We start from the raw sequence: 13,789 nt of genomic DNA, 5'->3' as shown, positions 1-13,789 counted from the left end.
CCAGTACCTAGTATATACTCGAAAGTCAGCAAATATTTGGTGACAATTTACTTAATACCTCTCTCAGTGCTTATTACATTGCTTAAATATTTAAATGTTAGTTTTGTTTCTCCAAAAAGCAAACACTGAGATAAGATTAATGGTATAAGGATTTTATTAGAAGAAACACCTGAGAGAAAAATGTGGAAAGGGTCAGGAAAGGACAGGAGAGAGGTCACACTGTGATGGAAGAGTTTGACTCCTAAGGAAAAAGAAAGACTGAGAATGTTCAGACAAGGCTGTTAAGTACATGTGGAGTCAGAGTTGACTGCTAGAAGAATTCTGTGTTTCCCAGGAACAGGTCTGCTTTATCCCTATCATACTCCATCATTGGCTGAGAGCACCCTGTGGGAAGAGAAGTCTCTGGGCAATATGGCAGTAGATTTCTAAGGCTGCAATCGATCCCCTGGTCAGTAACCCTCCTTGTACTTTAAGGTTTCTAAGCACTTTCATATGGCATTACAGTTGGTTACTCTCAGAGAATAATTCTTCAAGGAATTATGTAATATTCTCCCACACTTGGCACAATTCTTTGAACATTTTTCAATAAATTCTGTTCCAGATGAATAGAGGGTACAGGAAAAAAAGTTATTGTAGCTGAGAGCAATGGGTGTATGTTTTCAAGTTAGTCTGGTGTTAAGGTTGAGTCTGATAAAGTAGTCACTTATAATGGACCTTGTAACCAAAAAGGAAACAAAAAAGTTTTTTAAGCAAAAAGTAACATGAGTAAAATCTTTTTACAAGAATGATTCTGACATCAAGTGGAAAAGATAATCTGGAAATTGGAGACAGGAAAACTAATCTAGAATACATGGGTAAGAAGAGCTATAGATAAGTTACCCTTTAAATTGAAACACAGGGATTCTATTATACATCAGACTGCAGGGTTTTAAAAAGGACACTAGTGTTAAATATTTCTGTTTTTATTCTGAGGAGCTGGTAAGAGAGGCAAAATGGTCTAGTGGAACTAAAACACAGGCAGGTGACTCTTTTCCTATTGAAACCTTTCCTGAGCCACTCATTAAAACATTGCCTCACCTCACCTGCATTGCTACTGTTATGGGGAGCTGCTCCAGAAAGCACTAAAAGTCTGAATTTCAAATCAAATAGAGCTTTATTTACCTGGCCAGGGACTGTCACCCACCATAGAGACTCAAGCTTTGTGGGAGGACAGCAGCTTCCTGGTCCATCTAAGGAGAATATAAGAACAAAAAAACACTAGCCAATCACAGAAATTAAAACATTAATAAGTGGGACCTGTGGGCTCTAGGCAGGACTGGAATTTTCCAGTCAGCAAGCAAGCAATAAACAGAAGCTAAAAAAGCATTAGCTTTGCAGTTCAGTTGACCACAGTCCCAGGGCTCAAGCAGGTGCTAGACAGTCATATCCTGAATTTGGGCAGGGGTTGGTGGGGCGAGAATCTACTTCAAAGTCATGTACACCCACTAGGGCAGTCAAACCCAGGATGTAGCTCACCACAACCAACGACCACCGCTGCATCCTGAGTAGGGTACAATTTGTGGGGTACAAAGTACAGAAAGACAAATTTTTAAATAAGAAAACAGCTTTAGTTTCTATTTCCTAGAAAAGGGTCATGCAGTTCTCTCTTCACAGGGACAGTAACACAGAAACTAAGATGGAGTTTCTATAGTCACATCTTTTTACTCAAATGACTACAGTCACCGTAGTCCCATAACCCCAGTAAAGTGGAATTGTTGCAAGTGACTAATGAGTTTCTACCAGAGCAATTGCTTTGCACACTCAGTACTAGTAACTTATTTGATGCCTACTTAAAACTACAGTTATCTTATGGCCTACACACACATTTTTATCTGTCATCTTACTAATATCTATAAACCCTATGTCTTTTATCCTATGCAAGTCTACAAGATCAAGTTGCTATGTTAATTAATCTTATCTATATATTAACCCACTTGCTTATAGTTATTTATAACTATACTGACAAACTGACTTATTCTATGGCTTAAATCCTATGTTTTATAGTTACATGATTTTTCTACTATTACTTAGGCTTATTCCTGATGAATTTATGTCTTACTATCGCTTATCTATGTTATCTTACCTTATTCCTATAGTCTTTAATCTATATCTATTGCTTATTGATTATATATTCTATCTTACCTTATACCTATATACCCTATATCTATGACTTATTGATTATATTTATCATTTCACACCATAACATTACCTCACTTGCATCTCTGGTAACAGAGGCAGAGAAGAATAATGACAGAAACTGTCCATTTCTGATTTGGTACTGGAATTTCTTTTTCTTTCCAGTAGACTAATTCAGAGGAGAATATTTATTCCACCAGAGTTCAAGTCCCAGACCAAACAGCCAATAAGGTCAGGTTGCTCCTAGCCCATCTGAAGTGTGTTGAAGGGGCTGTAGGAATTAACTGAAGTAAGTGACAATGAATCCGAGTAAAAGGACACCATCTTGGAAAGGAGTGGTTCGAAAAGACTAAAAAGAGCGGCCTGAGGGTAGATTAAGCTCTTTCATAAGGGGATTGAGAGAGCTTTCATGTACTTATTGTACCCCAATCCTTGCACAATACAGTGTGCTCGCCATAAATATTCATTGAATAAAATAATGACTGAGTGAGTGAACGATGCTACTAACAGGTTCCATGGGAGGAAGAAGGAGGCTCAGGTTTAGGACATAATTTCCAACACAGATACAAAACTCTACCTAAAGACTAAACTAGGACTGGTAGCAGTGGGTCTGAGGACTGGAGACCATGAGCTGAGGCGCTTTGAGGAAAACCTGAGGCTGCCCCACCCAGGTTCCGCCCCGCCCAGGTCCTGCTCCGCCCCGCCCAGGTCCTGCTCCGCCCCGCCCAGCTTCCGCCCTTTCAGACCAGGCCTCGCCCCCGCCCTGCTACAGGCTGAAGGGGGCGCCCACGGCCAAGTGCCTTTGCTTGAGATCCCGACGGCCAGGTAATGGGCCCTGCTTTTTCTGCGCCTCTGGGTGGGAGAAGGAATCTAGAACCTCGCGGAGGGAGGACAGCGCCTCGAAAGCTGGGCTAGGGCGGAGTTCAGACCCGCCCTCTGGCAGGTGTTCGCAGCGCAGTCCTGACAGAGCTGAAGCCTGAGGCTCCCTCAGGCATCTGAGGCGCGCCTGAGCGGGCTGCAGGCCTGTGGGGCCTCGAGAAATTTTTAATGTCTTTAGTCAGAAGAAAACAATGATCCCTTAAGGTCAAAGAAAACGTTTTGATTTTTTTTTCTCATAATAGGGGAAGACTTGACATTTTTAGGGCCCACTAAAATCGATTTTTTTTTTTTAATGGAGGAAGGGGACCGTGAAGAGAAAAGTGCCTAACTAAAGCCCAGAAATTTTTTGCTGGGATGGAACGCAGGGCCCCGTGCATGCTAGGAACCCTGTGGGAGGAAGAACCATTGAATCATTTAATGCGGAGGGCATGAGAGCTCCTGCCTGTGAGCCCCAGGTGGAAGCTGAAAGCCTTTGGGAATCTGAAAGACACCTGGGGGATTATTGGGTGGGCTGGAGATGTTCTGGAGAGTGAGCAAAAGACACAAGTACAACTCTGGGGCCAGGGTAAGGATTTTGGATTTTGTTCCAAGTGTAACTGGAAATCACTGAAGGGTTTTTAGTAGTGGAGTAACTTGACTTTTGGTTCAGGCACAGTTCCAGGTTAAACCATTACGAGGGTATTCTTGGCAAAAGTAAGAAGTGTATAGTCAGCAATAAAGTCAGATCCTGCCCAGATGCAGTATATGATCATGTTTAAGGATACCCTTACCACATTTTTAGACAGTCCTCCAATTGCACATTAGTGTGGCATCTAAAAATGACTGCAAGTTGCAACTGCAAAGAAATCTTAATCATGGGGAAAAGTACATTTGTTCCCTAACCCTCAAAAACAACGTCAAAACACTGAAACCTCTCATTACTAAGTATATTTTTGCATACTGTAAAACTAATATTTATTTTTGCATACTGTAAAACAAACACTAAGAACTAAAGTGTTTTTTTAAACAAAACAAAAAACTTCTCAATAGTTTGAACAGTGCTTTGCTTGCTTGCTTCTCATAATATAATTTAGGATTGAGCACATATCTTTTCTATGCCTTGGCGGTGTTATACTCCAAGTTTGGATCAGTTCCAATACTTTATCCTTTGTGCTTTCCATTTTGTAAAATACCCCTGAGAGTTCCTTTAATAATGAAGTTCTTTTCTTGCCCATGGCACTTTCATTCTTTTCTTCACAACCACTTTCCTCATTTATGTTGGTAAGTTCACTTTCATTAAGTTCCTCTCACTGCATACCTAGAGTCTATGAAAAGGTGGCAGTGTCAACATTCACACATTCAGCTATTTTTTTCTGTAATTCCATTTATGTTCTATTTGGATTTCACTTTCAACATTGCCGCTTTTGTTTCTTTGCTTCACTTTTATTTTTGTTGGCCAATACCCACTTTCATTTATTGATTTTTATACAATGTTATGTGGGCTTGTCACAAGGAGACAAGGAAGTAACGCATTACCCACTGTGCATAAACTGAATAGCAAATATGCAGTGACCATTGACCAAGAAATTTTAAAAGAAGTAACATAATTGATCACTGATCATTATGTGCATCTTTTACTTACATAATAATTTGTAGACTAAAGAGCTAGATGCAACTTTTACTTTATATAATTACTCATAATTAATATTCCTTAGCAACTGAAATTTGAACTGTTTTGATAGAGGACTAATGTTAATTGTCTACACTATGGTAACTGAAGTCTGTATACTGGAATTATTTAAACTGAGAACTAACTATACTTAAAATGACAGTGTTTTCAGATGTGAAGGAAGATGGACAGTTAAATAAGACGTCTGTGTTTATATTTGTGTGAACCTGTCAGTCTCAAGTTCAGCATTCTATATAGAATTGGTCTCATGCACTTAATTTAAAAATAAAGTTAAGAGATACTTATAAGTTATAGCATATGTTTTCTTGGTAAATATATTACACATTGATTTGGATTTCTGGTTCAAGAATACTTTCAACAGTATTCATTCATTTAGTTTTTTCAACTGTAGCCAGAACATAATTAGAATTCAATAAAAAAAAAAAAAGAAGTTGAGGCTAAGGATATAGCTCAGTTGGTAGAGTGCTTGCCTAGCATACTACAAGGACCTGAGTTCAATCCCTAGCACCACCACATACACCAAAAAAAGTTGAATGAATGCTGACTTCCATAGCCTAAGAAAGAAATACAAAGAAAACTACTTCACAGATTCATTTCAAGAAACAGACACATTGGTGCATCATTCTCGTATCATCTAGATACCAAAATGTTTCTGAAAATTATCATAATAATCTTTCTCTTAAAGAAACTTTAATTTTCCTTGCATTGTTGAGCTAAAATTATATATACATACACATACACACACACACACACACACATATATATATATATATATATATATATATATATATATATATATATATCCATTTTAGTTCCCAGAGCAGGGGACGATTTTAATCTTTTATCTACCTTTTTTTATGTTTCTTTTATGATTGTCCTAAAGTTCTTTTTGAAGTATTTTTATTGATAAACAAGGAATAGAAAAAGTGTCATAGAACTTGTACATATAGTTTAATAATTAGTCACAGTAAAGAAATAGAACATTACTAAAAAAAAGCCCTGAACATCCCTTTGTCCCTTCTAGTCATAATGTCCTCCTTCCTTTCTAGAGAAAATCACCACCCTAGTTTTTGTGATAATAGTTTCCTTGCTTCTATTTATGGTTTTACCACTATGTATGATCCCTAGGCAAGCTAATTAATTTTATTATTTGTAAAATTTACATAGGTAGACTTATGCTATGTGTACAAACTATTTGTCTTCTTTTTATTCAATATTATGATTTTTAGAGTCCTCAGCATTGTTGCATGTAACTGTAGTTCATTTGTTTCATAATGTGAATATACCATGATATAACCATCATAATGTAGATTGACATTTGTGTTGCTTATAGTTTGGAGTAATTGTGAACAAGTCTAGTATAATCTTTATGTTGCCAATATCTGACTTTGTTAATGTAACCTGATGCATATCATTTTTCACACACTATGTGATTGTGAACAAAAAATCCAAAAAGATCTATGGATAAATTATTATAATTAGTAAGAGAGCAGCAATGTTGTTAAATGCAAAGTCAATATGTAAAAATGAATTATAATTCTATACATTAGCCAAAAATTAACAATGAATTTTTTAAAGATGTCATGTAAATTAATATTTAAAAAATAACAGATACCTAAGACTAAAATTTTTAAAAGAATGAGAAAAATTTGGGAAATTATGGATTCTTTTAGATTTTCTGTATACACAATCATATCATCTGCAAACAATGAAATTTTCTTTCACTGTAGTACCTTTTATTTATTTGTTTTGTTTATTGCCACCTTCACTACAGTGTTGAATAGAAGTGATGGTAGTAAGCTCTTTGTCTTATAGGGAAAGCTGTCAACCTATTACTGTTAAGAATGAATTTGTGACTGGGGGTATAATTTATGAAGCCTGGGGTTTATTCCTGGTACCAAAGAAAAAGAAAGAATGGTGTTTGCTCTAGGTTTTTATAAACATTTTATTAGATTATTCCTGTCATCTATTCCTAGTTATTGTCTTCTTTTTATTCAATATTATGTTTTTTAGAGTCCTCAGCATTGTTGTATGTAACTGTAGTTCATTTGTTTCATAATGTGAATACACCATGATGAATGAATCTTTTTGAATCTTTTTCTTGCATGAACATTATGTTTCAACAAAGACTTTTTCTGCATTTATTCAGATGATCATTTCATTTTCCTCATTTACTCTTTTAATGTGATGAATTACAGTAATTGATATGCTTTTGAGATAAACTCACCTTGGTCATGATGTGTTATTTTTATACATTGCTAGTTTAAATTTTCTTTCTTTCTTTTTTTTTGTTTAGGATGCTTACATCTTATGTTCATGAGTGAAATTATCTTACTTTTTTTCTTATAATATCTTTATCTGGTTTCAGTATCAAAAGATTATGCTAACCTCCTAAGATTCATTGAGAAGTTCCCACTTCTATTCTCGAAAGAATTTGTTTAAAATTGAAATTCTTGGTCTTTGGGAGTTTGATGAAGCCCATCCATAAAATCATCTGGCTTTTGGCTTAATTTGTAGGACAATATTTGATTATCAATTAAATTTATTCGATAGTTATAGACAATTTAGGTTTTAAAATTTCATTTTTATTTGTTGTTGGTTAAATACCTTTTTCTAAGAATGTGTTCATTTATCATATTTATTGGCATAAAGCTATTCATTCTATCCTCCTTTACCCCTTTTCATGTTTTAACATTTGTAATGATAACCCTTCTTATTCCTGATATTGGTACCTTGTTCTCATTTGTTCTTGTTTCCTCATCTGAGGTCTGAAGATTAGGGTAAATAGCTAGTAAAAAAGGAAAGCAAGGTTTTTGGAAGCAGAGAAAACAGCATGAACAAATGCACGAAAGCAAAGTTATATTTGATATTATTTCAGTGAAAACCTTGAGGTGAAAAACAGCTTCCAGTGAGGTCGATAATCAAGTCATGAAGCGTCTTGAAGAGAATTTAAATTTTACCTTATAGGAGTTAGGAATAACCCAAGAGAAACCCAAAAGAGGAATAAATGAGGTTATACTTTCATTTTTAAGTATTACTATGTACTAAACACATACAGTACTAATGAATGAAGTCAACATGACAAAGTTTTCCTTGGGAAAATTATAAAGGGAGAGACAGTCATACAAGCCAATTACTGTACAATATAATAACTACTAATAAAGAAAAAAAAGGTTTATGAGTGCCAATAGCTTTTTCTGAAACTAAAGTTAGATTTTATATAACTTCTATATTGTTACCACTCAACATCTCTAAGCATCTCATGCTTACATTAGTCAAACATCTAGATCCCTTGGGTACTATTAATACAGGATAGCCTAGAAAAGCTTTAGTACCCAATTTGACTCCTTCTGGACTTAGTCCTCTCAGCTAGTATTCTTTGTTTTAACAGAGCACCCAATTCAACATTGTGAAAGCTAGTTGTTTTTTCTTTCCTTCCTTATAGGTATACAGAATATCCAGATAGTGGCTACACTTCTACCCCTGGTTTGGCTGCCATGCATCATGGGCGAGCTATTGGTAAAGGGCCCTCTACTGCCACACAGACTAGCCAGCAACCTCCTCGACTTCTCATTGTGCACATTGCTTTACCAAACTGGGCTGACATCTGCTCCAACCTCTGTGAGGCTCTGCAAAACTTTTTTTCTTTAGCCTGCAGCTTGATGGGCCCCAGTCGCATGTCTCTCTTTAGTTTATACATGGTACAAAATCAACATGAGTGCATCCTTCCTTTTGTGGTGAGTATTTATTTATTTTATCCTGAAAGCAAATATGAGGTTTTTGGAACAGAGATCATAGTTTTTATTAATAGTAAAAGCCACACTTTTTCCCTTATCCAGTAGCCCTCCAGTGGTACTATTAGACTATCATCTTGCCTACATGGGGGGCTTCTCCTGCATAGAATTCTCCAAATTATTAACATTTAAGGTTGAAGTAGGCTACACATTGCCCCACTCCACTCTTGAGAGAAGGAGAAAAACCTTGACCTTTACAGTACTTTGAAATATAAACAACTGACTCCTTTCACCCACTTTGAAATCTGAATGTATAAGGAAATAAGTCTCTAAATCTCTTCAGAGGTCTCTGAGGCTAAAGGGTCTATTCAAACACCCTTTAACTTCACAGACTTGTCCTTTACCCCAACGGCCAGTTTTATTTTTCAGAAAACCCTAACTGTGCAAAAACATAAAAATACTTTCTTTATGTTCTACTCAGGCAAAACTCTTAATTCCCTTTGGATAAAACTCCCAATAGAGTTTTAAAAAGCATTGGCTGAACCATGGATAATGTTTTACAAAGCACCCCCACAAGCAACTATCTATTCTTAAACAAAATTCAACTCTTCCCTTTTTCCCTTATATAAAAAGTTCAGAATCACAGGGGTGAGAAAGACTTCTAGAGGTTCTATGCATCTTCTTTCTTGAAGCAGCCTTGCTGCTAATATATTTATCAAATGGACATAAATTCTATTCTTCAAGATTCCTAAGGGAGGAATTTCATAAATCTGTTGCTACATTATTAGTGTAATATCTGATTAGAATACACTCATTTTAATTAATGCCTTATTTCTCCTATTGAAAGTAGAAAGATAACGTTTCTGTTGGTTTTTTAAAGAAAGGAAAACAATATACATTGCTTTATGCTTCTTGGGTTACAACATTAAAAAATATAACATATCCTTATTGCTTTGATGTGTCTTAGGCTCATAGAAGCTAGGGCTTTTCAAAATGAATCACATAGGGAATGTTTTGAGTATAAATGCTCCAAGTGCCAAGTCTAGTGATTTTGTCCGTGCATTGTTATTTAGGCTGAGTTGGGGATGAGAAATGAATAAAATTAATTAAGGGATTCAACCAATGTTTTTTACAACTTGAATAAAATTTGGTTCCTCTATTCGTTGTGTATTTCTATGAAACAAATTATACCAAAACAATGGCTTAAAGCAATAAACATTATCTCATGGTTATTGTGAGTTAAGCATTCATAAGCAGCTAAAAGGTGGTTCAGGCTAGGAATTCCTTGGTTGTAATCAAGGTGTCAGCCAGAGTTTTAGTCATACAGAGGCTTGACTGAGGCTGGGGGATCCAGGTCCAAGATGGAATATTAATATGGCTATTGGCAGGAGTTCCTATTTCCTTACCAGTTGGATCTTTCCATAGAACTATTTGAATGTCTTCATTCTGTGGCAGCTGGCTTCTCCTAGAGCAACTGATTCAAGAAAGGGATAGGACTGGGAATATAGCTCAGTTGATAGAATGCTTGACTCACAGCACAAGGCCCTGGATTTCAATCTCCAGCATCACAGGGGAAAAAAAAAAAGGTGAGGGGAGGGGTATAGTAAAGAGGAAGCTAGGATACCTTTTATGTCCTGGTATCAAAAATAACATACTATCACTTCTTCCACATTTCCACCCATACTGTTCCACCCTAGACAGAGTAACAAGGATAAGATTTACCCTCTTGCCTAAGATAACCAAAACGTGATTTATATGAAAATAGCTTCCAAGACACTGCATAACATACTTTTAGAAATGAAAACTATAGCTTCTGGAATGGAAAATAATGATAGGGTTAATGGCAGATAAGACATTGCAAAAGAAAAAGCTAGTGAACGTAAAGACATAAGAAATAGAAATTATTCAAAATGAAACACAGAAAGATAAGAATACTTACTTTTAAAATTAAATAGTGCATAAGTGAGCTCTGGGACCACTTTAAGAGTCTAATACACATATAATTAGATTTTCCAAAAGAGAGGTGCAGAGGACTAGAACAATATTTGAATAATGGCCAAAATTTCTCCAATTCTGATAAAAACTTAAACCACAGATCCAAGAAACTCAGCAAATGCCAGGCACAGAAAATAAAGGAAACTGCACAAAGGCACATCATAAAAAAAATAATAATAACCTTGTGTTAAGGAGAAAATCTTAAAAAGGAACCAGAAAATTATAAAAAATTTATACTTTTATAATGCTGTAACCCAAGAAGCATAAAGCAATATATATTGTTTTTCTTTCTTTAAAAAACCAACAGAAATGTTATATTTCTACTTTCAATGAGAGAAATAAGGCGTTAATTATCACATACAGTAAAACAAAGTTAACTGCAAGAAAAGGTTTCTTTCTTTTTCAACATAATTGTTTCAATCCTTTACGATAATTGTTCTTGTTGATGCTCAAACTGTTCCCTCTTTGGCCAGGGGAAGCCACATTTCCTTCACATTTTCACATTGGATGCTGTTTGGTTTTTTTGTTTTTGTTTTTATTTTGTTTTTAAACCAGACCCTAATAGTGTTTGATAGCATTTTTTGCTTTCTAGAAGGATAAGATTGTCCCATGTTCTTATATATTTATTCCCAGACCTGGATTAGCCAGGAAAAGATTTCTTAATGGAACCAATTTAAATAAGGAAATAATAGAGCTGGGCATCGTGGCATGTGCCTGTAATCCCAGTGATACAGGAGGGCTGAGGCAGGAGGACGGCAAGTTGAAACTAGCCTGGGCAAGTTAGCAAAACTGTCTTAAAAAATAAAAAGGGCTAGAGATATAGGCAGCAGTAGAATACTTCTGGATTCAATCCCCAATACTGCAAAATAAATAGATAGATAGATAGATAGATAGATAGATAAATGATAGTAGAATAACATCCTTAAATTAGTGAAAATACTGTCAATCTAGAATTCTATACCCAATAAATATCTTTCAAAATCTAAGGTGGTACTTCCAATTCCAGACAAGATTAACCCATTAGGCCCCAAGTTTTTAATTCTTGAATATTTTAAAGAAATGTACACAGGTATATTATAATAGATTAGAAATCATAATCTATTTGTATTATTATATTATTATGTATTATATATTATATATAATAAAACATTAGAATTAATATAGTATGATTATGTATAATATAATATAATGTATATATTTATTAATGTATATGATTATATATTTATTTACATGTAAATATTATACATAATTAGTATGTTGCCATATATTATATAATTAATATAGTAATATATAAAATCTTTTATTATATTAATTTATATCATATTATTATCATATAGACAGAAAATATAGTTAAGTTTTATGGGTGTTTCACATTTGAGTTAATGGGACAAAATTGGTTAAATAGATTTCTTATTTATCTTGCTAAGTAAATCCCTGGGCAGTAAATATAACGCAAACATAAGAAGACTCTGAAAGGATAAGAGCCAGATGTGGTAACACAAACATGTAATTCCAGCTACTTAAGAGGATGAGATGGAAGGCTGAGGCAGAAGGAAGGCAAATTCAAATCCAGTCTGGGCAAATTAGCTAGACTGTGTCTCAAAATGAAAGTTAAAAAGAAGGCACAAGATGTAGCTAAGTGGTAGAGTACTTGCCTAGCAAGCATGATATCCTGGGATGAGTCCCCAGTATCACCAAAAAAAAAAAAAAAAAAAGGGGGGGAAAGTTGCACTAAATAGGAACCACAAGATCTGAGAGATGACACAGCAAACAGTTTGCTGGGTTTCTTTAGCCTCATAAAACCTGGACCAGGTCCTGAGAAACATCTTCACTCGAATGCAGACCAAACAATACCACCCCCCAAAGAAAGCCTACTTATTCTAGCCAAAAGACCATCCTACTCCAACCAATTCATCATGGGAAAACACACACACACAATTCAACAGCTATCAGTAAAGACCAAGTGGGGAGTTCACTCTTGCAGAATTGTGATAAAGCACCTCTCCTTCCCTGCTGAGCAGTCAGAGGAGACTTAGCGGAAAGCCAGGACTTTCATATACACTTGACAGGATATTTGACAAGGGAAATAGAAAAAATATAATATAAATTACACCTATATCAGAAATGAAATGAGGTTATCATTGTAGACCCAGTAGACATTCAAATGGTAATAAAAAGAATGCTACAAACAGCTGTACATGCATAAATCTGATAATTTAGATGAAATGGACCAGTTCCTTGAAAAGTACAAACTATCACAATCACCCAGTATGAAATAGATAGATCATTTAAACAGCCCTATAACTATTAAGGAAATTAAACACATCCTTTTAAAACTTTTGAAAAAGAAATCTCCACATGGTTTGGGGAATTCTACCAGGCACTTAAAGAAGATTTAACACCGTTTCTACACAATCTCTTTCAGAAAATACAAGAGAAGGCAACAATTCACAACTCATCTTTTAAGGTAGTTATCCATACCAAAAACAGACAAAGACAGTACAAAAAAAAGAAAACTGAAGACCAATATCCTTCATGCATATACATGAGATAAACTTACCAGAATGTTAATAGAATTCACCAATATATTTTAAAAAAATACACCATGACCACATGGGGTTTATTTAAAGGATGTGAATTGGTTTAAAGTTTGAAAACCTGTCAGAATAATCTATATTTAAAAATTAAAGAATAAAATTAGATGATTATATCAATTGAAGCAGAACAAGCTTTGGACAAGATTCAATACCTACCCATTCACGTAAAACTTATAACTTTTTAACTTCCTATTTAATTGAAGTGATGAATGCTTTCCCTCTAAGACTAGGAACATGACAAAGAAGTCAGTTCTAACCATCCGTACTCAGCATAGCACCAGAAGTCATAGGCATTGAAATAAGGTAAGAAAAGGAAATAAAAGGCATACAGTTTGGAAGGGAAGAAATAAAACATCCCTATATGCAGATGACATAATGGTCTATTTAGAAAATCCCAAGAATTTTGTGCTACTTTTTAAGGACAGAAATGTCAAAAAATGTGTGTATATTTTTTAAAAACTACCAAAATGCCCTTTGGGAGATATACCAAAACCTTGAATTAAATGATGAGAGCTTGATCCTCAGATAGAGGAATTTAATCTTCAGATCCTTTCCACTGGCAGTTTTGCTTCTAAGAAATTCTCTCTACAGTAACCACTAATCTTCTTGTTACAAATATACAAACATACAAAACACTTATTGGTCATTTTCAGACACACAATTCACAGAAATTACCACTCGGTAATATGTTAATAACATTAAGCAGGTATTATGGAATTCTCACTGCACAGGAGGCATCG

General features: G+C 35.1%; 1 protein-coding gene across 3 annotated transcripts in view; it reads left to right on the top strand.

Annotated features, from left to right (window-relative positions):
* Nucleotides 1-2,926: 2,926 nt before the first annotated feature.
* The window catches only part of M1ap (meiosis 1 associated protein), a 92,181-nt gene continuing 81,318 nt past the window's right edge, over nt 2,927-13,789 (top strand). For 2 of the 3 annotated variants that reach the window (XM_071601757.1, XM_027943765.3), the window contains exons 1-2: nt 2,927-3,000; nt 8,169-8,460. In XM_071601757.1, the coding sequence (XP_071457858.1) occupies nt 8,221-8,460 (240 nt within the window). In that variant the 5' untranslated portion in view covers nt 2,927-3,000; nt 8,169-8,220. The remainder of the gene's footprint in view (nt 3,001-8,168; nt 8,461-13,789) is intronic. The other variant, XM_071601758.1, reaches the window with a different exon arrangement.

This window comes from Marmota flaviventris, chromosome 14, assembly GCF_047511675.1.
Source record: "Marmota flaviventris isolate mMarFla1 chromosome 14, mMarFla1.hap1, whole genome shotgun sequence".
In the NCBI taxonomy this organism is placed as follows: domain Eukaryota; kingdom Metazoa; phylum Chordata; class Mammalia; order Rodentia; family Sciuridae; genus Marmota; species Marmota flaviventris.
This window is presented reverse-complemented; position numbering and strand designations above follow the sequence as displayed.